Below are 26,156 nucleotides of genomic sequence, written 5' to 3'. Positions count from 1 at the left end.
CCATATACCAAGTAGATGGCTGCCAGACAACTTAACTTACCAAAAAAGTCGAATGAAAATGGGTCCCTTCCACCAAAAAATTCCCTGAAGACATCATCTGGGTTCCGGAATGTAAAGCCGAACTCAAATGGACTGTCAAAATGACTTCCACCTACATAAACAAACACAGCTTTTAGTTGCTAAATTCTAATGTTTTTAGACATGTTACTTGTTTACAGAACATTATATACACATTGTGATCTAAAGAGAATTATCTCATCTTCCAGCAATTTCCTGGAATGCAAACTGGGCCCTAGACTGCTTGAAATTATGCCCAGAGCTAACCACACAGCACTGCTCACGCTGTGAGGTTACTCAACATCCAGCAAACCCTTTCCCAGTCTGCCATCACCATGTGTTATGTCAATTTTGTTGCTTGTTATGAAGATTCATGAAAACTCAAGACTGTTTGCTCAGACCACCTTTTAGGCACAAACTTGACCACACAGGGTGCTAACAGAACTGAGCACCTGTGATGACACTTCCTTCCATCAAGCATCACGGGGTAGCATCATACCCGAGGAGAATCATGGGAGCTTCACACTAGGGGGAGTCTGCGATCTAAACCCTAAGGACAAATTCCTTAATACAGGTGGACTGTTCACACAGTATGCCAGTACAGTACAGTCTGCACCTACAGAAGTATATTTACATACACTTTCTACTCTAAAAGTGTTTGTGGGTTTTTTTTTACATTTATTTTTTTGTTTAAGACAGTGGCTTTATACATAGGGCAGCCTGGCCTTGAAATTCTGCTTCTACCTCCTGAGTGCCAGCATTAAACATGTTTAAATCTTTGTGTGTTTCCAATTTCTTATTCCTACCCAATTCAGCCTACTTTTTATAGACTATATCAGTATTTACCATCTTCCAAAGACTTAGTAACGTACCATTAGATGACTAAACCTTTTGTCCCCAAAGAGAACACTAAACTCATTTACATACCTCCTCCTCCACCATTTAATCCTTCTTTGCCATATTTGTCATAGATGTCCCGTTTTTTAGCTTCAAATTTGAGGAGGGAAAAAAATCATAAGGAGTCAGTTCCTTTCAAATTCTTTAAAGTTAATCAGTATTTCACACACTGTAAACCAGATGTCAGCTTTTCAAGTTTTAAGAAGTTAGGTTCCTCTTAGACAGAAAAAGGGGCAGGTATAGATACCTCTCTCTCCAGAAAGACACTTTAGGTTAACAAGTACCATGAATTTTTAGCACTGACTTACTCCATTAGACAACTGATCTCACTACAGGGCCAGATCCTACGCACACACTGAACTCATATGCTCAAGTGGGAAGCTATCGCCATCACAGCAGTGAAGATGAAAGACAAGGACGACCATGCTGGCTGGGCGAGGCAAAAGCACATGGCGTTCAGGCCCACCACACTGTGAGGCAGGGGCGCTGTGAGGCAGGGGTGCTGTGCTGCCCTCCACCGCTGGCCCCGCCTCCTCCCCCCAGACAAGGACCGCCACAGCCACAGCAGGGCTCTGCAGGACCTGTGCCCTGGCAACATGATGGCTAGCCCCCAGAAATCTTCAGACACAGCCGTAACTGTAGGGGGCGCTGGTGGCCACACCTGTCATCCCAGCTACTCAGGAGGCCGAGATCTGAGGATCAAGGTTCAAAGCCAGCCTGGGCAACGAAGTCTAATTAATCAACAGAAAACTGGAAATGGTGCTGTGGCTCAAGTGGTAGAGCACTAGCCTTAAGCTGAAGAGCTGAGGGACAGCACCCACAAAAACAAAAAAACACGGTAACTGCAGAGTAACTGTGGCTCACCCATTTAACTACTCAGGAAGTTAAGATCTGAGGCTCACGGAAAAGCGCGCGCAAGCGCGCACACACACACACAGCTTTTCAGGAACAATATTTTATGTTTTTGTAAGTTTACAAGTTGCTGGTAAGCAAAGAAGCCTCTGAGATTGGGGGCATGTTCAATAATGCAAAGGGTCATGTGCTAATAATGGTGATGATGCGTTTTGCACTAGGGTCCTTCTAAAAACAGTCTTATAAAAATAGTGACCTAGGGCAGCAGTGGTAGAGCGCTTGCCTTGCCTTGCACGCATGAGGCCCTGGGTTCGATTCCTCAGCACCACATAAGCAGAAAAAAAAAAGCTGGAAGTGGCGCTGTGGCTCAAGTGGTAGAGCGCTAGCCTTAAGCTGAAGAGGGGCATCACCCAGGCCCAGAGTTCAGGCTCCACGACCGGACCCAAAAAAAAAAAAAAAAGTGAGCTACTCATTTCCTACTTGACCACATGGAGATGTACCTGGAATCATGTTCTCGCTTCCTGTGGTCAGTGAATCACTACTCAGTCCTTTAAATGCCTCTGCCGTGACTCACGAGAGGCCACCCAACTATCAGGGGTATTTTTCCAGGCTCTGGCACTGACCCCACCTCAGCCCATACAAGGTCTGGTCTTCATTATGAAGCCCCTGGCTGCACCTAGCCAACAAACCTTTACCTACTTCCAAAGCTAAGCCAATGGGCCTGACTTTCAATGACACGTAATTCCTGCTTTGTATGTAGCCCTGGGATGGGTGGGGGAAACATACAGATGTCTGATGTCCTGATCTTACCCGTGAATGGACCTGTTCCATTGAGACAGGACAGGTCAGAATGATGGGGCCCCCTCCAGCAGGAGCAGCGCCCACCACCACACGGTGAACCCAACAGCCCTTCCTCAGCTCACCCGGACTGCCCACCCAGTTCCAGTTTACCACACAGCCTGCCTGAGGGGCTCCTGAGACTCAAGAGGCTCAGTACCACTTACCATCTGACAACACCTCGTACGCCTCAGCTACCTGTTTGAATTTTCTCTCTGCTTCTTCTTTATTCTCAGGGTTTTTATCTGGATGCCACTTTAATGCCAGTTTCCGGTATCTTGAAAAAAATGAGGAATACTCATCATGTTCACAGTCTAGAAATCAACTAGGCTTTTAATACTAACACACACAAAATAACAGTTGCAGAAGTATAGCTGTGGCTTGGGCCTTAAGCAACTTAAGATTCAGTGCCCAGGCCCTGAGTTAAACCCCAATACCTGCACACAGAAAAGGAAAGCAGGGAGGGGAGAGTGAAAGGAGAGGAGGAAGTAAGGAGGGAGAGAGAGACAGGGAAAAAGGGAAGCACTGGAGGGGGGCCTGTGATACCAGCTACTCAGGAGGCTAAGGTCTAATGATCACGGTGCGAAGCCAGTCCTGGCAGGAACGTCAGTGAGACCCTTATGCCCAATAAACTACTAAAAAATAAATAAACAACAACAACAAAAAAAAAACTGAAGTGGAACTATGGCTCAAGTGGTAGAGTTATTTGTTTGCTAGCTTTGAACGAAAAGAAACTAGGGAAAGCACCCAAGCTCACAGTTCAAGCTCCAGGACTAGCATCACAAAAAAGAAAAAGAAAAAAAAGCTTCAGAGATGCCAACTAGTGAACTAGTACAGCTTTAGCTGAATAGCCTTCCTTTTCTTAAAAATGAAACAAGCCAAGCGCCAGCGGCTCACACTTGTGATCCTAGGTACTCAGGAGGCTGGGATCTGACGGTCACAGTTCAAAGCTAGGCCAGGCAGTGAAGACCTTAAGACTCTAATCCCCAATTAACCATCCCCAAACCAGATGTAGACCTGAAGCTAAATGGTACAGCCTTAAGCACTAAAGCTCAGGCCCTGAGTTCAAGCCCCAAGACACCACAAAAAAATAAGCAAATCAATCATATCTAAATATAGCTAACACAAGCTGATTTCTTTTTTTTTTTTTTTTTTTGGGGGGGGGTCTGGTCGTGGGGCCTGAACTCTGGGCCTGGGCACTGTCCCTCAGCTCTTCAGCTCGAGGCCAGCGCCCCACCACTGAGCCCCCTCCCCAGCCCTCCCTCCACTTCCTGAGCCAGCTTTGCTCAGATCAGTGTGGCCGAAGCCCGCCCCCCGCCCCAGACAGACAGACAGACAGACCGCCTCTGTTCTGCAGTCAACGCCGGGCCAGGACCAGGGCTGCCAGGGCGGAGATGTCAGCTCACAAGTGGAGTCCCGCCTACCCGTAAGCTATTATCTACCTGGGTTTTAGCCCAGAAACTAATATTCTCTAAGCAGAGAGAAAGAAAGGAAAGGAAAAAAGAATAGGCCGGGCGCCGGTGGCTCACGCCTGTCATCCTAGCTACTCAGGAGGCTGAGATCTGAGGATCACAGTTCAAAACCAGCCGAGGCAGGAAAGACCATGAGACTCATCTCCAATAAACCGCCAGGAAAAGTGGAAGTGGTGCTGTGGCACCATGTTTGCCTTGCTGAGTTCCTTTTGAGTTGATGTACGTATTTCTATGTGATACCCCAATATCCCGAGCTCTTTATAACACAACTACTCAGAAGGCTGAGATCTGAGGAACCTGGTTTAAAACCTGGGTAGCAAAGTTCAGAAGACTCATCTCCAACTAACCATCAAAAAGCTGGAAGTAGGGCTAGGAAGGTAGCTCAGTGGTAGAGCACTTGCCTTGCATGCTTGAGGCCCTGGGTTCGATTCCTCAGCACCACATAAGAAAAAAGCCGGAAGTGGTGCTGTGGCTCAAGTGGTAGAGTGCTAGCCTTGAGCTGAAGAGCTGAGGGACAGCGCCCAGGCCCAGAGTTCAGGCCCCACAACCAGACCCCCCCCCCCAAAAAAAACACCTGGAAGTAGATAGAGCTGTGGCATAGAGTGCCAGTCTTGAGTGTAAAAAGGAGCTAAGGGACAGCCCCCAAGCCTAGATTTCAAGGCCTGGTATCAGCACCAAATCAATAAACAAATATACACTCCGGGGCTGGGAAGGTGGCTCAGTGGTAGAACACTTGCCTTGCATGTATGAGGCTCTGAGTTCAATTCCTCAGCACCACATAAGCAAAAAGAAAAAAGCCGGAAGTGGCGCTGTGGCTCAAGTGGTAGAGCCCTAGCCTTGAGCTGAAGAGCTGAGGTACAGCGCCCAGGCCCAGAGTTCAGGCCCCACGACCGGACTCCCACCCCCCCCCAAAAAGTAAAGCTGAAAGTAAAGGTGTGGCCCAAATGGTAGAACGCTAGCCTTGAACAAAAGAAAGCTCAGGGAGAGCTGGGAATGTGTCTTAGTGGTAGAGTGCTTGCCTAACATGCATGAGGCCCTGGGTTCAATTCCTCAGTATCACATAAGTACAAAAAGCCAGAAGTGGTGTTATGGCTCAAGTGGTAGAGCGCTAACCTTGAGCAAAAAGCAGCTCAGGAACAGTGCCCAGGCCCTGAGCTCAAGCCCCAAAACTAGCAGAAAAATACATAAATAAAAGCTCAGGGACAGCATCCAGGTAGAGAGAGTTCAGGCCCCAGAACTGACACAATAGGAGAAAGGAGAAAACATCATTTTAGGGCTAAGGGTGTATCTCAGCAGTAGAGATGCTGCCTAGCATATGAGGTCTGGCTTAGACTCCTACAACTGCAAAAGAAAAAACAGAGGGGGAATAGCCATTTTAATAGCGAGCAAATATTCTATCACCCAATTACCTATGGACAACCGGGCAGATATATCCAGGAATAAAATACTTACGCCTTTTTGATATCCTCGGCCGAGGCATGCCTCTGCACCCCTAGAACTTCATAGTAATCCACCATGTTTTAACAGATTGCTGGAACAAGTCCTGCAATTGAAACGTCTGGTCAGTGACAAGAACGTGAAGGCTAGGTAGGTCACAGGTGGGAACTAGACAGGGAAAAGGTGCTTTGGCGCCCACCAGACGGAGCCACAGCTCCTGCCCGCCGCTCCTGCCATGCCTGACATCCTCTGAAGTATACATAGCCTCAACAACCACCTAAACAGGAGGTGATGCTCTCAGGCAGGCTAGGCAGCAAGAGCCCACAGCCAAGCTCCTCCCTCCTTCAGTATGTTCCTGTGCCAGGAACTGGGCAAGCCTGAAGCACTGTCCTGCTAAGCAGCGGCAGCTCTCCCTAACCACATGCAACTGTGCCTTTGCCGCAGGAAAAGCAGAGGGCCTTCCCTGGCTTACAGGTGATACAGCCCCCCTTACCCCCCTCCCCCCCGTCTTCAAAGGGCAGCGGGAGGAAAGCCACTGCACCTCCGCTAGGCACTGCACCACCTGCCTCACCACAGAACTGCACACTTGCTGACTCTTTCAAGATGGGAGTGTTCTGGGGCTGGGAAGGTGGCTCAGTGGTAGAGTGCTTGCCTTGCATGCATAAGGCCCTGGGTTCGATTCCTCAGTACCACGTAAGTAGAAAAAGCTAGAAGTGGAGCTATGGCACACGTGGTAGAGCACTAGTGTTGAGCTGAAGAGCTGAGGGTCAGCGCCCAGGCCCAGAGTTCAAGCCCCACAACCGACACACGCACACGGGCACACACACACACACAAGGGGAGCTTCCTGACAAAGTAGTGGCACTGATCAAGGCTCAAGTGGTAGAACAGTGGAGCAAAAAAAGCTCAGGGAGTCTCAAGACCAACACACACACACACACACACACACACACACACTCAGGGAGCCTCAAGACCAACACATACAACACACACACAGCTCAGGGAGCCAAGACCAATACACACACACAATAAGCTCAGGGAGCCTCAAGAGCAACACACACACACACACACACACACACACACACACACACACACACACACACAGCTCAGGGAGCCAAGACCAATACACACACACACACACACACACACACACACACAATAAGCTCAGGGAGCCTCAAGACCAACACACACACACACACACACACACACACACACACACACACACACACACACACACACACACACAAAGATAGAACAAGTTTACTGAAGACCTGTCCTGAGGAAAATGGCAACCTCTGTCTAAACCTCCATCTGAGGGCTCAGGTAGTAGCTGGGGAGTCTATGGGACACAAGGGATAAGAGTCCATGAGCAGGAAGTCTGGGCCAACAGGATCTCAACTCCTGAGACCAGTGTCTCCATTTCCTTTTCAGATAAACCAACTCACAAGAGGGTGAGAGGCACTAAAAGAGTAAGGTGGAAAGAGTGGACGTTAAAAGACCTGGGAAAAAATGGCAGGGGAGGTGAAGCAAAGCCAAGCAAAGTCCCCTATTCACATCGCCTTCTTCCCCAAAATAACCGACTGGACTAGGACTGCAACACCCCACAGTCAGCCCCTACTCTACCTCCCCGCAATGTGGGACAGTGGCTCTGGGGAGGCTTCCTGGGGTACAGCTGCAGAAGTTTGGAATGGGAGATTTTTTCTGTGAGGTGGGTGCCAGTTGAGGAAGGGTCTAAAGATTAGAGAGGGGCACTGGGCCTAAAGCTAGTTAACTGAAACCCAAGGAAAGGTTTCTCTCTACCCAAAGTATTAGGAAGCCAGGTGCTGGAGGCTACACCTATAATCCTAACTACTCAGGAGGCTGAGATCTGAGGATCACAGTTCAAAGCTAGCCTAGGCAGGAAACTCCATGAGACTCTTATCTCCAATAAACCACCAGAAAACTGTAAGTAGGGCTGTGGCTCAAGTGTTAGAGCAGGGCTGGGAAGGTGGCTCAGTGGTAGAGCGCTTGCCTTGCATGCCTGAGGCCCTGGGTTCGATTCCTCAGCACCACATAAACAAAAAGAAAAAAGCCGGAAGTGGCGCTGTGGCTCAAGTGGTAGAGCGCTAGCCTTGAGCTGAAGAGCTGAGGGACAGCGCCCAGGCCCAGAGTTCAGGCCCCACAACTGGACCCCAAAAAAAAAAAAAAAAAAAGTGGTAGAGCGCTAGCCTTGAGCTGATATGCTCAGGGACAGCGCCCAGGCCAGAGTTCAAGCCCCTTGGCCAACAACAACAACAACAACAAAAAAAGGTTTTACTTAGAAAGATTAAAATGTTCTCAAGATGGATCAAGTGGCAGCAGACGTACAACCATGAGAATGTATAATGCCCATTAACTGCACTCCACTTTACACGGCGTACATGTCACACCGGAAGAACCTGCATAGCACTGAGGGGATGGAACCCAGCTCTATCTCCAGCCACAAAACTTCGTATTCTGGTGGTAGCGGGTTTGGAACTTGGCCTAAATGCTTGCTACAGGCCTCCACTGAACCTCCCCCTTCCAGCACCTCCAAGAACTTTGAAACGTTCACATAAAATACTAAGGAAAAAAATTAATTATGGAATTGTAACCCATTTGTACAACTACTTAATGATAATTTAAAAAATTAACTAAGCAAGTTACACATAAGCAAATGAGCGTGCAACTAACCAAGGCTCCCTCCCTGGCAGTTAAAATGACGCAGTACCTCAGGATTCAAAGCACACCAGTCAGACCAGTTAGAATAGGAACCAATGCCAGACAGGCTGCACAGAGGCAGCGGTCCATTCCCGCACTACTCAAGAACACAGCCCCTATCTTCCAGGAACCAAAACCCCGACTACATCAGTGGCTGACCCATCAAAAGCATCCAAACAACAGCAGGAAAGGACCCTATCTCCTGGAGACACAGGACAGCAGCCCTTCAGATCTACTTCAACAGGCTGAGAACCACCCAGGGCACTAGTGGCAAGGGCTCCGAGACCAGCCCACTGCACTGCCCAACTGAGACGGCACAGGCTCTCACAGAACAAAGGCGGAGGCCTCAGGACCATACTCCACCCCAGTCACCACCTCTGAGCCACCCACAGGAGACCAGTCAGCATCTGCCCAATGACACCACCACGGAGACTCCTGTGCTTCCAATTCAAAGCAGATGTTTTGCACTTGCATTCTAAGGTGTGTCTATGAGCGTCGGTGGTAGCATGGCAGCAAGATGACACAGAGGGACGGTGAGCCAGGAGGAAGGGGCCTGGCAGGCAGTGGGAGCAGGTGACTCAGCCGCCATGACCCTGCAGAAGGTCCGCCAGGAGACTGCCCAGGGCAGTGGACGGACACACAACACCACGTGACAGGGCCTGGCACTTGGGCACCATGTGAAAGCCGGCATTGTCTTACTAAAGGAAGTTTATCTCACAAAGAAAACAATGGCGAATGGACAAACTAGAGCGTCAAACCCTTTGCCCCTAGACAAGTCCACTGTTAACACTTCTCCCACCTGACTCGGCCTCCATGGCCCCTCCCCCTCCCCCTCCCCACGCCAGCCTAACCTCACCATTTTAACATAAGGAAACATCAACTACCTTTCCCTCCTCCACTTGAGTAGCTCAGTGGCAAAGTACTTGCTTATCAAGTCCAAGGTCCTGGGTATGATCCCCAATACCAAAAAAGAAAAAGGCTAAAAGAAAGTCTTCCTTCTCACACCTCCCATAGGTGAACCCCAGTCCCACATGGAAAGTCCATCCTTTGGGCTCAGACATAAACAGAGGACAGGACTATGCAAATAGCCACGGGGGTAGCTAGCAAGCATCCCAAAACTTAACTCTTAATGCTCCGGTGCGGAGACCTGCTGGCCTTCCCCTAGGAAGGCTTCCAAGCTGCTTGACTACAGGTAGTGCGCTCACCCTCACCAACATCACTACACACACACACACACACACACACACACACACACACACACACACACACACACACACACACACACACACACACACACACACACACACACACACACACAGTCCTGCCTACAATACCTTAAGCATACCCATTCTTTTAGCTTCAACTCTACCATGGCTCTTTCCCCAACTACAGGTGTCTCCGTCTCCTCAATGTATGTGATCCGTGACACACTACAGAAGTCAACACACAAACGTGCGAACCACCATGACAGACGGGGCTCGTAGCATACGCCTTTTGCTGAGGAACTTCTCCTGTTCTGCCCAACCACCTGACCCAGCTCAAAGGTGAGCCGGTCCTACAAGAGCCCGTGATGCATGCTGAGAGCATGAAGTCTACAGCAGACAGTGGTGAAGGGCGTCCTCACCAAGCCCATCAGATGAAGAACTCTTAGCAGTGGATCTCTGGAAAGACAATTAACTTGGCTTACTCAAGAAGTGAAGTAAACGCCTTTTCTTTTGGAAAAGCAACTTTCCAATTTAGTCCCGAGTCCAATCTCCAATACAGGAAAGAGAAGCGAAGGACAGAAAGGAATGGGGAGAAGGGAGGAAAATCACCCAGTAACTACCTGCTAATTACAAAGCAACAAAAAGTCTATCCACAGCAGATGACCTCACACTCTGAGGAAGGGCGAGGAGAAGGTGCAGAGGGTGGATGAGCTCAGGGCTGACTACACATAAGCTGATCTGCAGAGACACCACTCCCTTCAGTCAGATGGGTCACCACACCTGCAGAGCTCACCTCATCCTCCTAAACAAAGAGAGACTTACTTCTTTCTAGTAACCTACCATAAAATACAGGTTGACAGCGAGATAGAGCCTGTGTTCAATTACTGGCAGCTTAACTGAAGAGGTCTTTTATAAGCTTTCAGTTTGGTAATGACTTAAGTCAAATCTTGCTTGGGAAATCTGTTGTGCTTAATGCTGGGACTTGATCCCTACTAGTAAGCCTTTCCCATTCATACCAAAGAACCAGTACAAAAAGATTGCGAATCTTCAAACAGGACCTAACGACCTGGAATGTAAGCTGGAGATTGCAGGTAGGAACCTGCAATCCTAACTATTCAGAAAAGAGGCTGAGATCTGAGATTACCCCTATGAAGCCAGCCTAGGACAGGAAAGTTCAAGGGGGGCCTGGAGGGGGAAGCACACATGTACCAGTCAGGGGGCTTCAATTCAAGGCCTGGGCACTGTCCTTGAGCTTTTTTGCTCAAGGCTAGTGCTCTACCACTTGAGTTATAGATCCACATACAATTTTGTGGATTTTTTTTTTGGGGGGGGGGGGGACTTTAAATGTAGATACATTCTCTTGGATTTGTCTGCCCCAGCTGGCTTCAAACCTCAATCCTAGCCAGAAGCTGCCCAGGCTAGCTTTGAACTGCGATCCTCAGATTTCAGCCTCCTGAGTAGCTAGGATGACAGGTGTGAGCCACCAGTGCCAGTTTGGTGACTCTTATCTCCAATAAACCACCAGAAAACTGGAAGTGGTGCTGTGGCTCCAGTTAGAGCAATAGCCTTGAGATGAAGAGCTGGGGGACAGCGCCCAGGCCCAGAGTTCAAGACCCAGGACAAAAAAAGAAAAAAGAAAAGAGGGCTAGGAAGGTGGCTCAGTGGTAGAGCGCTTGCCTTGCATGCATGAGGCCCTGGGTTCGATTCCTCAGCACCACATAAGCAGAAAAAAGCTGGAAGTGACACAGTGGCTCAAGTGGTAGGGTGCTAGCCTTGAGCTGAAGAGCTGAGGGGCAGTGCCCAGGCCTAGAGTTCAGACCCCACGACTGGCAAAAAAAAAAAAAAAAAAAAAAGGAAGAAAAAGAAAAACAGTTGGAAGAGGAGCTGTAGCTCAAGTGGCACAGCATCAGCTTTGAGCAAAGAAGAGATATAGCCCAGGCCCTGAGTTCAAATCCAAGTACTGGCATAAAAAATAAAAAGGCAGGGCACTGGTAGCTCATACCCATAAATCCTAGCTACTCAGGAGGCAGAGATCTGAGGATCAAGGTTTTAAGTCAACCTGGCAGGTAAAAGCTGGAAGTGGAGCTGTGGCTCAAGTGGCAGAGTGCTAATCTTGAGCACTAAAGCTGAGACAGCACCCAAATCCACGACTCAAGACCCAGGAACATACAATAGGTAGGTGGGTAGGTGGGTAGGTAGGAAGGTAGGAGGGAGGACAGGCAGACTAGCAGGGTGGCAGGCAGACCAGCAGACCCACAGACCAGATGCCAGCAAGTATACGTTACTAGGCCTCTACAACTAACTCAAATAGAGGCTTAAATAGCTTTGTTATCAGAGTAACAATTTTAGAAACACTATTTACAGGCCACTTTCTCCTCTTAAAATGGTAAGAAAAAAAGTCAAGCCCACTGGATGCTTTTTGATCCTAGCTACTCAGGAGGCTGAGATCTAAGGATCAAAGTTTAAAGCCAGCCTGGATAGGGAAGTCAGTGAGATGCTTATCTACAAAAATCAAAGAAGAGCTGAGGCTCAAAGTGGTAGAGTGCTAGCCTTGAGAGACAGTGCTTAGGCCCTGAGTTCAAGCCTCATCGAAAGAAAGAAAAGGAAAAGAAAAGAAAAGAGAAAGAGAGAGGGGGAAGGGAGGGAAAGGAAAGGAAAGGAAAGGAAAGGAGGGGAAAGGGGAAAGGGAAAGGCAAGGCAGTCAAGTTCCACTGTGGTGGACACGAAGGATTTTTTTGTGTTGTTTTCTTGGGTGGGGGGCAGTCATGGGGCTTAAACTCAGGACCTGGGCAAGCACTCTACCATTAAGCCACACTCCCAGCCCCAGGAGGGATTCTACACTTGAAGTTTGACTGGCTAGCTGGGAGCCTGTAACCCTAGCTACTCAGGAGGCAGATCTGAGGATCACAGTTCCAGGCTGGCCCCAGGAGTAAAGTCATGAGACTCATCTACAATTCACCGCTGCAACCCTGAAAGCAGAGCCGTGGGTCAGGTGACAGGATGCTATGGCCTTGAGCGGAAAAGACCAGGAGCAGCACCCGGCCTCAAGATCAAGCCCCAGGACTGGCACAGCTGCACACCAAAAAAAAGTTTCAACTGGTTACTTTATCAGAAAACATTTCAAGGACTAGAGGTGTGCCAGGCATGAGCACCAAAAAAAAAAAAAAAAATCAGAAAAGTATATAGGCTCTGAGTTCAAGCTCCACTACAAGCATAAAACAGCACTGTATCCATAAATGAACATGCTAAACTGTAAGTCCCTTGCACAATCATTTGAAACTTAAAACACAAAAATACAAAGCTTAGTACAATTCCTCTTGGGACCTGCCATTCCTATTTTACAGTCAGATAACCGGGAGGCCTGAACACAGCTCAGGAACAGAGCCTGCCATGTCGAGGAAGGAAGGGGAATGGAGCGGGGTGAAACTGTTCAGAGTGCCCGTGTATAGTTGTATGTAGTGTCACAAATGAAACCCCTCCTATTGCTACAGGGCTCTATGCATTTACACACGATCAACTGAAGGAGGGCACTAAAGGCTACCTCCCCTGAAAGGCTAAAATGCTACGTATCAAATGAGTTCTGGGAAATGCAAGTGTTCTTTTGTTGTGCTGGTGGGGATTTTTTGTTGATTTCTTATTCTTGGGGGAGGGGGTGGGGGACACAAAAATGAGGGAAGAAAGGTGAACAAATTCGGCCACGGTATTCAATACATACTATGTAAAAAGTGAACTATGAAACTTATGAGCAAGAACATGAGGGCAACTAGGAGAAGGGGTGACACTGTCCAAGAAAAACTTGTGAGTCATGGAATTGTAACCCGTCTGCACAACTTTTTTTTTTTTTTGCCAGACGTGGGGCCTGACCTCTGGGCCTGGGCGCTGTCCCTCAGCTCTTCAGCTCAAGGCTAGCGCTCTACCACTTGAGCCACAGCGCCACTTCCCGCTTTTTTCTTTTTGCTTATGTGGTGCTGAGGAATCAAACCCAGGGCCTCATGCATGCAAGGCGAGCACTCTACCACTGAGCCACCTTCCCAGCCCCCCTCTGTACAACTTAGTAACAATAAAATGATACATGTTAAAGATTTTAAAAAAAGGGAAGAAGTTGAACATTTAGCAAACCACCAAAAGGCATGTAGAAAATACCTCATCCAACAGAACATTACTACAGAACTGGGCACTGGTGTGGCTCATGCCTGCAATCCTAGCTACTCAAGAGGCCAAGATCTGAGGACCATGGTTCAAAGGCAGCCCAAGCAGAAGTGCTGTGAGATTCATCTCTTATTAACCACCTAAAAGCTGGAAGTGAAGCTGTGGCTCAAAGTGGTAGAGTAATAGTCGAGCAAAAAAAAGCTCAGGGCCCAAGCCTGGAGTATCAAGTTCCTCAATGAAGTAGGGGGTGGGAGGGGTGGACACCTACACAAACTAGAAGCCCGCCTTCCATCCAGCCACCATTTCCCTGCCACCCACCAGAAGCCCAAGCACCTACCCATTTGTGATCATTAGGAAGTCCTCAGCTTCGCACTGTGGCTCACGCCTGTAATCCTAGCCACTAAGGAGGCTGAGATCTAAGGATCACAGTTTGAATCCGGCCCAGGCAGTAAAGTCTGTGATACTTTTTTGGCTGGTGGTGGGGCCTGAACTCGGGCCTGGGCTCCGTCACCCAGCTCAAGGCGAGCATTCTACCACCGGAACCACAGTGCCATGCAGGCAGGAGCCACCAGCACCTCGCTACCTGATACTCTTACCTCCAATTTGCCACCAAAATGCCATCAAATAGAGAGCTGTGTGCTATCCTTGAGCACACATCTCATGTACAGTGCCCAGGCCCCAGGACAGAACAAAAAGAAAAGAGCCCTCCGACTGTCACAAGTCCCCTTGGAGACAACAAGGCCTCCAAGTAAGGTCTTCCTTGAGCTAGATAGGTGAGACAGAACAAGCCCCCCAAAAATGGTACCAAAACTAGATGAAACACAGCTGAGCACTGGCTGGGCTCACACCCAGCTACTCAGGAGGCTGAGATCTGAGGGCTGCAATTCAAACCCAGCCTGGGCAGGAAACACTCATTTCCAACAAACCACCCACAAACAACTCCAAGTAGAGGTGTAGTTCAAGTGGTAGGGTGTCAACCTTGAGTGGACAGAGGCAAGGGACAGAGCCCAGGCCAGTCCAAACCCCAGGACTGGCACAAAACAAACCAACAAACAAATAAATCCAGGCGGAGTCCAAGCCCCAGGACTGGCACAAAACAAACCAACAAACAAATCCCTGCCCGATATAATCTGCTTTCCCTGCATTCCTGCATTCAGCAACTCTGTGGACACCGACAACACAGAGCCAAGTCTCCTTTCTAAAGTACGAAGGTTACAGGTCAATGAACAACTCGACATCATTCTCTTGCTACAAACATCTAACACATTAAAAAAGTCATAGCTCGTATCTGAGTCCTGACTGTGTCAAGCAATAGCCTGACAATTCTCCAGCCCTTTCATCCAAACCCAACAACCCTACAGAAGAAGCAGACACGGGGCTGGGAAGGGGGCTCAGTGGTAGGGCGCTCGCCTCCTATGCATAAGGCCCTGGGTTCCATCCATTCCTCAGCACCACATAAGCCAAAAAAACCAGAAGTGGCGCTGTGGCTCAAGTGGTAGAGCGCTAGTCTTGAGCTGAAGAGCTGAGGGACAGTGCCCAGGCCCAGAGTTCAGGCCCCACGACCAGAACCCCCCCCCCCAAAAAAAAAAACAGAAGTGGTGCTGGCTCAAGTGGTAGAGCACTAACCTTGAGCACAGAGGCTCAGGGACAGTGCCCAGGCCCAGAGTTCAGGCCCCTCGACCAACAACAACAAAGCAGACAGGATGACTCCTCCGCCCTTCACGTCCTAGCTGGGACGGCTGAGGCTGGGTAGCAGGGACCAAGGAGTCTTCATCAAACCCAAGTTCCCTCAGCCACCCTGAGCTGCTGTCTGGGCCTCAGGGCAACACCTTTATGTACACTACAGGAATTTTTCAATCACAGAATGCAAAGTAGTTAATGTGCTTTGTGTCTATCAGTAGAAATATTTTTAATGACAAAAAGATAGTAGGTTAAGAGTACAGACCACCATCCCGGAGGCTTGGTTCAACCACACACCTGTTATAGACCAACGCCAACCCGTATTATCATCAATTGCAGGCTTTCCAGTCCTCGGACGCCAAGCCCTCCCTCCCCTCCCCGAGTGACACTCCACCCGCCCCACCTGCTTCCTATGAACTTTTGCCTACATCCTTTGCCCACTTTCCCACTCTTAATTTGTTTTTGAGCCGGGTGCCTCTAACTCGCACAGGTAATCCTAACTACACAGAAAGCTGAGACCTTGATCCTCACAGTTTGAAGCAACCTGAGCAGAAAGTCCCTGAAAGTCCATCTCCAGTTACTTAGCAAAATCCCAGCTGTAAGTTGGCTCTAGCCGTGAGCAAGCAAGCGGAACAAGCCAACCACCACCCCAATGCTGGAACATCTCTTAATGTTTCCATTCCATTCTTTCAACCAGAATGCCCACCTAGCAGAAGACACTAAATAGGGGTTAGGTTGATGGTGCCACTGAAACAGCAGTGAAAACCCTCAACTGCTCCCAGACAAGGAGAAAACAGGCAGCCAACAATGTGCTGAAAGTGTAAGAAAACTAGTGTAAAATCAGAAATAAAAATAGAAATTAGTCAGGCCAAATTAGCAAAATACTAATTTTTAAGTCACTCATGGGCTTTTATCAAGGACTGGGCGCTGTCCCTGAGCTTTTTTTTTTTTTTGGTCCAGTCATGGGGCCTGAAGTCTGGGCCTGGGCACCGTCCCTCAGCTCTTCAGCTCAAGGCTAGCGCTCTACCACTTGAGCCACAGCGCCACTTCCGGCTTTTTTTCTTTTTGCTTATGTGGTGCTGAGGAATCGAACCCAGGGCCTCATGCATGCAAGGCAAGCGCTCTACCACTGAGCCACCTTCCCAGCCCCTCCCTGAGCTATTTTTGCTCAAGGCTAGAGCTCTACCACTTGAGCCACAGCACCACTTCTGGCTTTTTCTGGTGGGTAACTGGAGATGATAGTCTCTTGGACTTTCCTGCTCAAGCTGGCTTTGGACCGTGCACAATCTTCAGATCTCTGCCTCGTGAGTAGTTAGAATTACAGGCTTGAGTCACTTGCACCCAGAGAAAATGTTATTTTATGCCAAATATATGTGAGGTACTATAAAGGGAATGAGTTTCATCCTATTTGACCCTAGACCTACCAAGGAAAGTCCTGTGCTCAAGGCCTCGTAACTAGACGCCTGTACCATGATCCAAACCACCATGAAAGACAGAAAAAAGCTCCCAAGCCACTTTCACTTTATTGAAGTTCTATTTAGTCCTGCCAATCCTAGAAATAACCTTTTAGGTGAAGGAAAAACTACTAGAAAGATCTGTTCTTGCAATTCAACTGACTACTAAAGACCTCAGTGTATAAATTATTTACAGTCTCCCATTTCCAACCCTCACAAGTAGGGCCTGCTCATCCACTTTCATTGTTTTGGAACTAAGGTATTTAACATGGGCATTGAACACGTTGCATACACAGGTGCTACGTCAGGGAGAAGGCTGGTAATTCAAATACCCAAATATCTATTTCTCTACCACGTTAGTGTATTCTCCTTAACTCCAAAGGTGGCTCAAGTGGTAGGGCACTCACCTTGGGCTCAAGAGCTGAGGGACAGTGCCCAGGACCAGAGTTCAAGTCCCCACAACCGACAAAAAAAAGTTTTTGGAGTCAAAGTACTTTTCAGGTAGGTTAACACAAAGGGAATGTGTGATTCTGCATGTCCACCCCACAGTCAGGGATACCTTATGTGTATTAATAACTGATAAAAATATCCAATTCTTTTTTTTTTTTTTTGGTCGTGGCCTTGGCACTGTCCCTCAGCTCTTCAGCTCAGGCGAGCGCTCTACCACTTGAGCTATAGTGCCACTTCTGGCTTTTTCTGCTCATGTGGTGCTGAGGAATCGAACCCAGGGCCTCATGCATGCACTCTACCACTGAGCCACCTTCCCAGCCCAAATGTCCAATTTTACTAGCTAGCTTATCCAAGCACTGTAAGTGCGCCTCCAGGCCTCCCCACCACTCCATCCCCACAGGACTGTTCCTGCTGTGCTGTTCTCATGACCGCTACTTTGCTTCTCAATGACATGGGTTTTTGTCTGTCCTCCTGCGTTAGCCTCCCTTCAAATACTAGCATGCCTCTAAGAAGCCCAGCTCATTCATTACCCTCATTTTCTTTTCTAAGGTTCTCTTCTATTCACAAAAGGAAACTACAGCATTCAATCTTGCCACTCAGATTTCACTTCTTTATGAGCCCAAAGGTAGCAGCATTCCACCACTAGATGGTGTCCTAGATGAATTAACACAGAATTATCACTTCTAAGCAAAGTGGAAGAAAAAAAAATGTTTGATCACATGACAGCAAGTAGCAAGCCAGATTGTAATCACTCAACTGGCATCTAAGAATGCTACAGTCCAGGCCCACTCACCTAGCTAATCTAATCAAGAGGCTTCCTTATCTACAATTACTCAGCAAAACACAACAAAAGTGTGGCCAAGTGATAGAACTCTAGCCTTAATTAAGGAAAAAGAAAAAAAGCTCAGGGACAGAACCAGCCCCAAGTTCAAGCCCCAGGACAGTATTAAAAAAATGTGCATCTTTAGAAAAACATTAACCAATATGAGTGACCTCTCAACAAACAGGGCTGGTGCATACTCATGCACTGACATTCAGGTGGACAGTGACTGGCAACAGTTGAGGTTTCCTCTTTATTAAAATGGCAAAGCATGGGGCTGGGAAGGTAGCTCAGTGGTAGAGTGCTTGCCTTGCATGCATGAGGCCCTGGGTTCAATTCCTCAGCACCACATAAGCAGAAAGAGCCAGAAGTGGCGCTGTGGCTGAAGTGGTGGAGCGCTAGCCTTGAGCTGAAGGATAGTGCCCAGACCCAGAGTTCAGGCCCATGACTGAAAAAAAAAAAAAAGGTAACTAAAACTGCAAAGCATGCAAATGGACCAACCCATCACAAAACTGTTTTATGGTCTTGTTCTGGGGTCTGAACTCTAGGCCTTGTGCTGTCCCTTAGCTTTTGTGCTCAAGGCTAGCCCCTCTACCTGAACCCCCTTTCTCCTTTTTTGGTGGTTAAGTGGAGATAAGATTCTCCCGGACTTTCCTGCCAAGATTGGTTTTAAACCCCAATCCTCAGGTCTCAGTGAGTAGCTAGGATTACAAGAGTAAACCACACACCCACGAAACTGGATTGTTTATCTTTTTGTCAGTCGGTGAGGCCTGAACTCTGGGCCTGGGCACTGTTCAGCTCTTCAGCTCAAGGCTCTGCTCTACCACTTGAGCCACAGCGCCACTTCTGGCTTTTTCTGCTTATGTGGTGCTGGGGAATCGAACCCAGGGCCTCATGCATGCAAGACAAGCACTCTACCACTGAGCCACCTTCCCAGCCTGAAGATGAGTTTTTAAGTGGAGCTATGGCTCAAAATGGTAGAGTGCTAGCCTTGAGTGAAAGAGCTCAGGGACAGTGCCCCTCCCTGATTTCAAGCCCCACCCATCCCCCCAAAAACCTGGGTTTTTAATTTGCTAGATTGAAAGCCATGAACAGTGGTTATGAGAACAATGGGATATTTGCTTGAAACTGTTAAAGATAGAGAAACAGGGAAAACAGCTTTACCAGTTAATATAAGGGGATGAACCAATGTCTCCATCCACCTAGAATACAACCCCAGCACCCACAAAGCTGAGGGAAGAACAGAAGGAAACCAACCTGGCCTGTTCTCAGGAAGAGTGGGGGAGAAGAGGAGGCTTCTTAAAAAGTAAGAGTTTGCAAAAATCACAATCAGAATTATTCGACAACTACTGTATCTAACAGGTCAGTGCAGAACAAAATAAGTTCTAAAATAAGCTTTGAAGACAATGCTCAAACCCATCAAATTTCTTTGAAGGCTCTCAGTATTCTTCATTCCCATCACTCATCTCCCTCAACCCCACAAAACACCGAGTTATCACACAGGAGACTGAGGCAGGAAGAGCAGAGCTTGACGCTCTCTGGGATTACATAGGGACATCACCAGAATTCCCACCCCCAGCTACCGTGCTTCAACTCACGGCCTGGGCCCTGTCCCTGAGCTTTCTAACATTCTTAGCCACAGCTCTACTTCCAGTTTTCTGGTGGTTCACTGGAGATAGAGTCTCAGGGACCTGCCTGGGCTGGCTTTGAACTGCAATCCTGAAATCCGTCTCTGAGTATCTAGAATTACAAGCATGCATCACCAGAGCTGGCTTAAGTTTTTTTTTTTGTTTTGTTTTGTTTTTGCCAGTACTGGGACTTGAACTCAGACCTTAAGGTCTATCCCTGAGCTTCATTTTGCTCTACCGCTTGAGCCACAACACCACTTCTGGCTTTTTTGGTGTAGTCTGTTGTAGATAAGAGTCTCTTGAGGCTTTCCTGCCATAGCTGACCTTGAACTGTGATCCTCAGATTACAGAGGTGAACCACTGGCACCCAGATTTTTTTTTTTTTTTTTTGCCAGTCCTGGAGCTTGAACTCAGGTACTGGGCCCTGAGCTTCTTTTGCTCAACACTAGTACGCAGCCACTTGAGCCATAGTGCCACTTCTTTTCTGTTTATGTGGTGCTGAGGAATCGAACCCAGGGCCTCAAGCATGCAGGGCAAGCAATCTACCACTGAGCCAGCCCCCGGCTATGTTTTTAACTAAAAAAAATTTTAGGGTTGGGAATGTAGCCTAGCAGTAGAATGCTTACCTAGCATACATGAGGTCCTGGGTTCAATTCCTCCGTACCACATAAGATGTGGCACCGTGACTCAAGTGGCAGAGCACTAACCTTAATCTGAAGAGCTGAGGGATAGAGCCCAGGCCGAGTTCAAGCCCACAAGACAGACAGAGACAGAGACAGAGGCAGAGGCAGAGAGGCAGGCAGGCAGGCAGGCAGGCAGGCAGGCAGACAAACACAGACAAACACACACACACACACACACACACACACACACACACACACACAGAACTTGGGGGGGGCAAAGCAGTGGAGCACACTGGACATGGATCAAAGTGAACTATGCAACTCATGGGTGGAGATGGGAGGGAGAGAATGGGGGAGAGAAGAGATGGCACTGTAGGAAAGTAAATGTAAGCTGGGCACTGGTGGCTCCGGCCTGTCATCCTAGCTACTCAGGAGGCTGAGATCTGAGGATCGCATTTCAAAACCAGCCTGGGCAGGAAAGTCGAGACTCTTACCTCAGATTAACCAGCAGAAAACCGGAAGTGGCGCTGTGGCTCAAGTGGTAGCATGATAACCTTGAGCTGAGGGACAGCGCCCAGGCCAGGAGTCCAAGCCCCATGATGGCCAAAAAAATTAAAAAAAAAAAAAGGAAATGTACTTATTACCTGATGTATGTAAATGTAACCCTTCTGTCTAACACCTCTATAAGAAAACTTAAAAAACAAAAAGGAAAAAAAAAAAAAAAAAAAAACAACAGCCAGATGCTGGGGTTCATGCCTGTCATATGAATGGTAGAACCCGAAGATCACAGTTCAAAGCCAACCCAGGCAGAAAGGTCTGGAATATTCCCAATTAACCACCAAAAAGCCAAAAGTAGAGCTGTGGTTCAAGTGACAGGGTGCTAGGCCTGAGCCAAAAAAGCTCAGAGACAGTTCAAGGCTCAGTACTGGCACACATTATTACTATTATCATCGAAGCTGGTGACTTCTGGCTCACACCTGTAATCCTACAGGAGGCTGAGATACAGAGAATCTCTGGTTCAAATATAGCCTGGATTAAAAAAAAAAGTCCAGGGCTGGGAAGGTGGCTCAGTGTAGAGCGCTTGCCTTGTATGCCTGAGGCCCTGGGTTCGATTCCTCAACACTACATAAGCAAAAAAGAAAAAAGCTGGAAGTGGTGCTGTGGCTCAAGTGGTAGAGCGCTAGCCTTGAGCTGAAGAGCGGAGGGACAGCGCCCAGGCTCAAAGTTCAGGCCCCACGACCGGATGCCCCCCCCCAAAAAATTAAAATAAATAAAGCCCATTGAGATGTCTCAATAATCATCAAAAAGCAGAGTTGGAGGCAGATGAGGCCCTGAGCTAAAACTCCAATGCCTCCAAAAAAGTAAAATTTAAGCGCATCATTCTCCCACTTCCAATTAAACCATCCACATCTACAAGGGCTACACCGAAGGCAGCTCCCCGAATTTCACCTTCTACATAGTCCAAAAAGCCTGCATAGCCTAAGTGTAAATGGAACTCACCGTTTTATGAGAGCAAAGACATGTAAAAGGCATCCCTAACCAAAGGGAGCTAAAGTTTCTTGGTGCTGAAACAAACACAGCCTAGAGGAGCAACACCAAGGGGAGAGAGATTTCTCATGACTTTCACACGCTGGGAAATTCGCAATCAGAGAAAACGAGGTAAACCTGAAGAGCCGGTAGAGCCCACGCTGAGGCGACAACCGAGCCACTTGGCTAGTTTCTTTCTTTTCTTCTCCCCTCTTGCTCTAACTTTTCCAGAAAACTGGTGGTCTTGAAACGGTTGGGCTGCAGCTCGGGCGTGAGCGCTTCTCCAGCACTGGATCCGAGCTTAGGCCATGCAGCCCTGGCACCGCCAATCCACGGCACAAACGGAAACTGGAAACCACCGAGGACGCCCCGCGCCCCGGCTCCCCGCGCCCAGCGGCCCCGCGCCCAGGCGCCCCGGCTCCCCGCGCCCAGGAGCCCCGGCTCCCCGCGCCCAGGAGCCCCGGCTCCCCGCGCCCAGGCGCCCCGGCTCCCCGCGCCCAGGAGCCCCGCGCCCAGGCGCCCCGGCTCCCCGCGCCCAGGAGCCCCGGCTCCCCGCGCCCAGCCGCCCCGCGCCCAGGCGCCCCGACTCCCCGCGCTCAGCCTCCCCGCTCCCCGCGCCCAGCCGCCCCGGCTCCCCGCGGCCGGCCCGAGGGCACACTTCGTTACGTAAACCGGGTTACATAAACCCGGCAACACAGTCGTCAAGGGAAACCCCACGCCGCCTCCCGGCCATGGAGTCCACGCCACCGACCAAAACTTCCAGCAGTCCCTGGGCGGTTCTAGAACCTGTTCAGGGCCACGGCCCCGGTCCCGTCAGCAGCTCGGGCCTCCCTTGCACAAGGGTCCGAGCCCGAGCCGTCTGTGTTCACTGCGCGGGCTGCGGGATCGGCCGCGCCGGCCTCGCCGCCCGCCGGCCTCACAGTCCCGGCCTCGCCGCCCCCCGGCCTCCGAACTAGCTCGCCGCTCCCCGGCCTCGCCGCCCGCCGGCCTCACAGTCCCGGCCTCGCCGCCCCCCGGCCTCACAGTCCCGGCCTCGCCGCCCGCCGGCCTCGCCGCCCCCCGGCCTCACAGTCCCGGCCTCGCCGCCCCCCGGCCTCACAGTCCCGGCCTCGCCGCCCGCCGGCCTCGCCGCCCCCCGGCCTCACAGTCCCGGCCTCGCCGTCCCCGGCCTCACAGTCCCGGCCTCGCCGCCCGCCGGCCTCGCCGCCCGCCGGCCTCGCCGTCCCCGGCCTCACAGTCCCGGCCTCGCCGTCCCCGGCCTCGCCGCCCCCCGGCCTCCGAACTCGCTCGCCGCCCCCCGGCCTCGCCGTCCCCGGCCGCGCCGCGCCGCCCCCCGCGCGGGTCCGGCCCAACCGCCGCCGCCGGCCGGGGGGAGGGGGCCGGGCCCGACCCCGACGGCGGCTCCGAGGACGGGCGGAAATAAGAGCCGCGGGTCCGGCAGGAGGCCGGCACTGTCCCGGTCCGGCCGGCGCCCCCCGCCGGCCAGGCCTCCCCCGGGCGCCCGGGCCGCGGCCCGGCGCGACCCCAGGCAGCGCACGCCGTGGCCGGCGCCGGGTCGGGTCGCGCCTGACGCCGGCGGCCCCGCGCAGCGCCCGGCCCGCCCCGGCCCCCGGCGGCCCCTCACCGAGGACGCGGACGGCCGGCGAGAAGAAGGGGGGAGGCGGCCGATCTCCTCGCGGCTCCGGCTCGGCGGCGCTGGCGGCGGCGGTGGCGGCGGCTCCTCGCGCTTTCCTTTCTCTCCTTTTCTCCAACAACAAACAGGAAGTGCGTCACGCGGCGGCGGCGCGATGACGTCGACTTCCGCCCGGACGTGACGCCGCGCATGCGCCGCCGTGGCTGCCCGCGCCGCGGGCCGGGTTCGGCGGCGCCCGACTCCCGCTCTCCGGAAGCGCCCGGGAGGCGCGGCCGCGGGCTCCGGGGTTCCGGGGGCGCCGGGCCCGTCACGGGTCCTCCGCCGGTCCGGCCCGCCGCCCCGCTGCGAGCGGCCCCCGGAGCCGGTCGCGGCCCGCCGGCCCGCGCCTTGGCGTGGAGCCCGGCCCGGCGAGGAAGCGCACGCCCAAAGTCCGCCGGCGGGGCCGGAGCCGAGCCGCCGCGCGGGAGCCGGCCCAAGGACGTCCCGCCCTTCGCCGTCACCTCGCCGTTCCTAGGAGACGCGGGGCCGCGGCGGGGGCGGCGGGACGGGGGCCCGGCGCTGCGCACGGCGGCCGCCCGCCCGGGCCTCGCAGCGCCACCCGCCCGGGCCGCCCGGGAAGGCCGGCCGCAGCCGGCGGGGGACGGGCCCGCGGCCCCGCGGACAGGCCGGCCCCGCGGGCCCCCGGCCCCCGCCGGCCCCGGCCCCCCCCCCCCGCCGGCCCCGGCCCCCCCCCCCCGCCGGCCCCGGCCCCCCCCCCCCCCACCGGCCCCGGCCCCTCGGCCTCCCGCCGGCCCCGGCCCCCGCCGGCCCCGGCCCCTCGGCCTCCCGCCGGCCCCGGCCCCTCGGCCTCCCGCCGGCCCCGGCCCCCCCCCCCCGCCGGCCCCTCGGCCTCCCGCTGGCCCCGGCCCCCCCCCCCCCGCCGGCCCCTCGGCCTCCCGCTGGCCCCGGCCCCCCCCCCCCGCCGGCCCCGGCCCCTCGGCCTCCCGCCGGCCCCGGCCCCCGCCGGCCCCGGCTCCCCCCCCCCCCCCCCCCGGCCCCGGCCCCTCGGCCCCCCGCCGGCCCCGGCTTCCCCCCTCCCCCCCCGCCTGCCCTGGCCCCCGCCGGCCCCGGCCCCTCGGCCCCCCCGCCGGCCCCGGCCCCCCGCCGGCCCCCCGCCAGCCCCCCCCCCCCCCGCTTGCCCCGGCCCCTCGGCCCCCCCGCCTGCCCCGGCCCCTCGGCCCCCCGCCGGCCCCGGCCCCCTGGCCCCCGCCGGCCCCGGCCCCGCGGGCCCCCGCCAGCCCCGGCTCCCCGCCAGCCCCGGCCCCCGCGCCTGCCCCAACCTCCCCTGGGCCAGCACCGCCTGGACTGACTAGGACTTGATGCCCTAACAGGCCTACCACTCTGCTGGGTCAGGGAGTTCCCAGAACCGAGTCCTTAGATGATAAGACTTAGTGTGACCTTGCCTTAACGACTTCAGTGCTTTTGTGTGAGTCTTCCAATCCGGCCTTACAAGAAAAGCAATTGCAAAATTACCTCAATCTTAATCTCTGTTAAAATCAGAGTAAAGCGAGCCTGAGCAGACCAGTCCTGAAGACTCCAATTAATCACTAAAAGTAATCCAATTACTACTTGTTCAAGAAGTAGAGCACCAGCCTTAAAACAAAGAAAGAAATATAGACTTGGAGCCCCGCGCTAGTGGCTCATGCCTGTCATCCTAGCTACTCAGGAGGCTGAAATCTGAGGATCACGGTTCAAAGCCAGCCCAGGCAGAAAAGTCCATGAAACTCTTATCTCCAATAAACCACTCGAAAACGGAAGTGGCGCTTTGGCTCAAGTGGTAGTGCGCTGGCCTTGAGCTGAAGAGCTGAGGGACAGTGCCCATGCCCAGAGTTCAAGCCCCACAACCGACAAAAAAAAAATCCAGACTTGGGGCTGGGAAGGTGGCTCAGTGGTAGAGCACTTGCCTTGCCTACATGAGGCCCTGGGTTCGATTCCTAAGCACCACATAAGCAGAAAAAGCCAGAAGTGGCTCTTTGGTTCAAGTGGTAGAGCGCTTAAGCCTCAAGCTGAAGAGCTGAGAGACAGCGCCCAGGCTCAGAGTTCAGGCCCCTTGACTGACAAAACAAACAAATCTGGACTCCAGGCTCACACCTGTAATCCTAGCAATTCTGGATGTGAGATCTGACCAACACAGTTCAAAGCCAACCCGGGCAGTAAAGTCTGTGAGACTGATCTGTAATTAACCACAGAAAAACAAAGTGGTAGAGTGCTAGCCTTGCACTGAAGAGCTGAGGGGCAGCACCTAGGCCCAGAGTTCAAGCCCCACAACAACAACAAAAAAAAGAGAAATCCAGCCTCTTCTGCTCAGTATGAAAGTTGTTTGTTTGTTTTGGGGGGGGTCTGTGGGTCATGGGCCTGGGCCCATGACTGGGCCTGGGCACTGCCCCTCAGCTCTTCAGCTCAAGGCTAGAGCTCTACACTTGAACCACAGTGCCACTTCTGCTTTTTCTGCTTATGTGGTGCTGAGGAATTGAACCCAGGGCCTCATGCATGCCTACCACTGAGCCACCTTCCCAGCCCCTATGAAAGTCTATTTTATTGAATAAAATGAAGAGCTGAGGGACAGTGCCCAGGCTCAGAGTTCAGGCCTCATGACACACACACACACAAAGTTGCCCAATTCTAGAATCAAAAATAATATCGAACTTTTTATTTTTTTTTTTTTGCCAGTCCTGGGTCT

General features: G+C 52.0%; 1 protein-coding gene across 4 annotated transcripts in view; it reads right to left on the bottom strand.

The window, feature by feature from the left end:
- The window catches only part of Dnajb6 (DnaJ heat shock protein family (Hsp40) member B6), a 58,426-nt gene extending 34,863 nt beyond the window's left edge, over window positions 1-23,563 (bottom strand). For 2 of the 4 annotated variants that reach the window (XM_042671591.1, XM_042671593.1), the window contains exons 1-5: window positions 23,429-23,563; window positions 5,568-5,658; window positions 2,811-2,920; window positions 985-1,044; window positions 41-151 (exon numbers count right to left, since the gene is read on the bottom strand). In XM_042671591.1, coding sequence (XP_042527525.1) covers window positions 41-151; window positions 985-1,044; window positions 2,811-2,920; window positions 5,568-5,632 — 346 coding nt within the window. In that variant the 5' untranslated portion in view covers window positions 5,633-5,658; window positions 23,429-23,563. Of the gene's footprint in view, window positions 1-40; window positions 152-984; window positions 1,045-2,810; window positions 2,921-5,567; window positions 5,659-21,942; window positions 22,113-23,428 lie in introns of those variants that run through there. The other 2 variants (XM_042671594.1, XM_042671592.1) reach the window with 2 other exon arrangements.
- Window positions 23,564-26,156: the final 2,593 nt, after the last annotated feature.

The sequence above is a fragment of the Dipodomys spectabilis genome, unplaced genomic scaffold (genome assembly GCF_019054845.1).
Source record: "Dipodomys spectabilis isolate Male_0828 unplaced genomic scaffold, ASM1905484v1 ptg000646l, whole genome shotgun sequence".
Lineage (NCBI taxonomy): Eukaryota > Metazoa > Chordata > Mammalia > Rodentia > Heteromyidae > Dipodomys > Dipodomys spectabilis.
The sequence above is the reverse complement of the archived record's forward strand: the minus strand, read 5'-3'. Positions and strand labels throughout refer to the sequence as shown.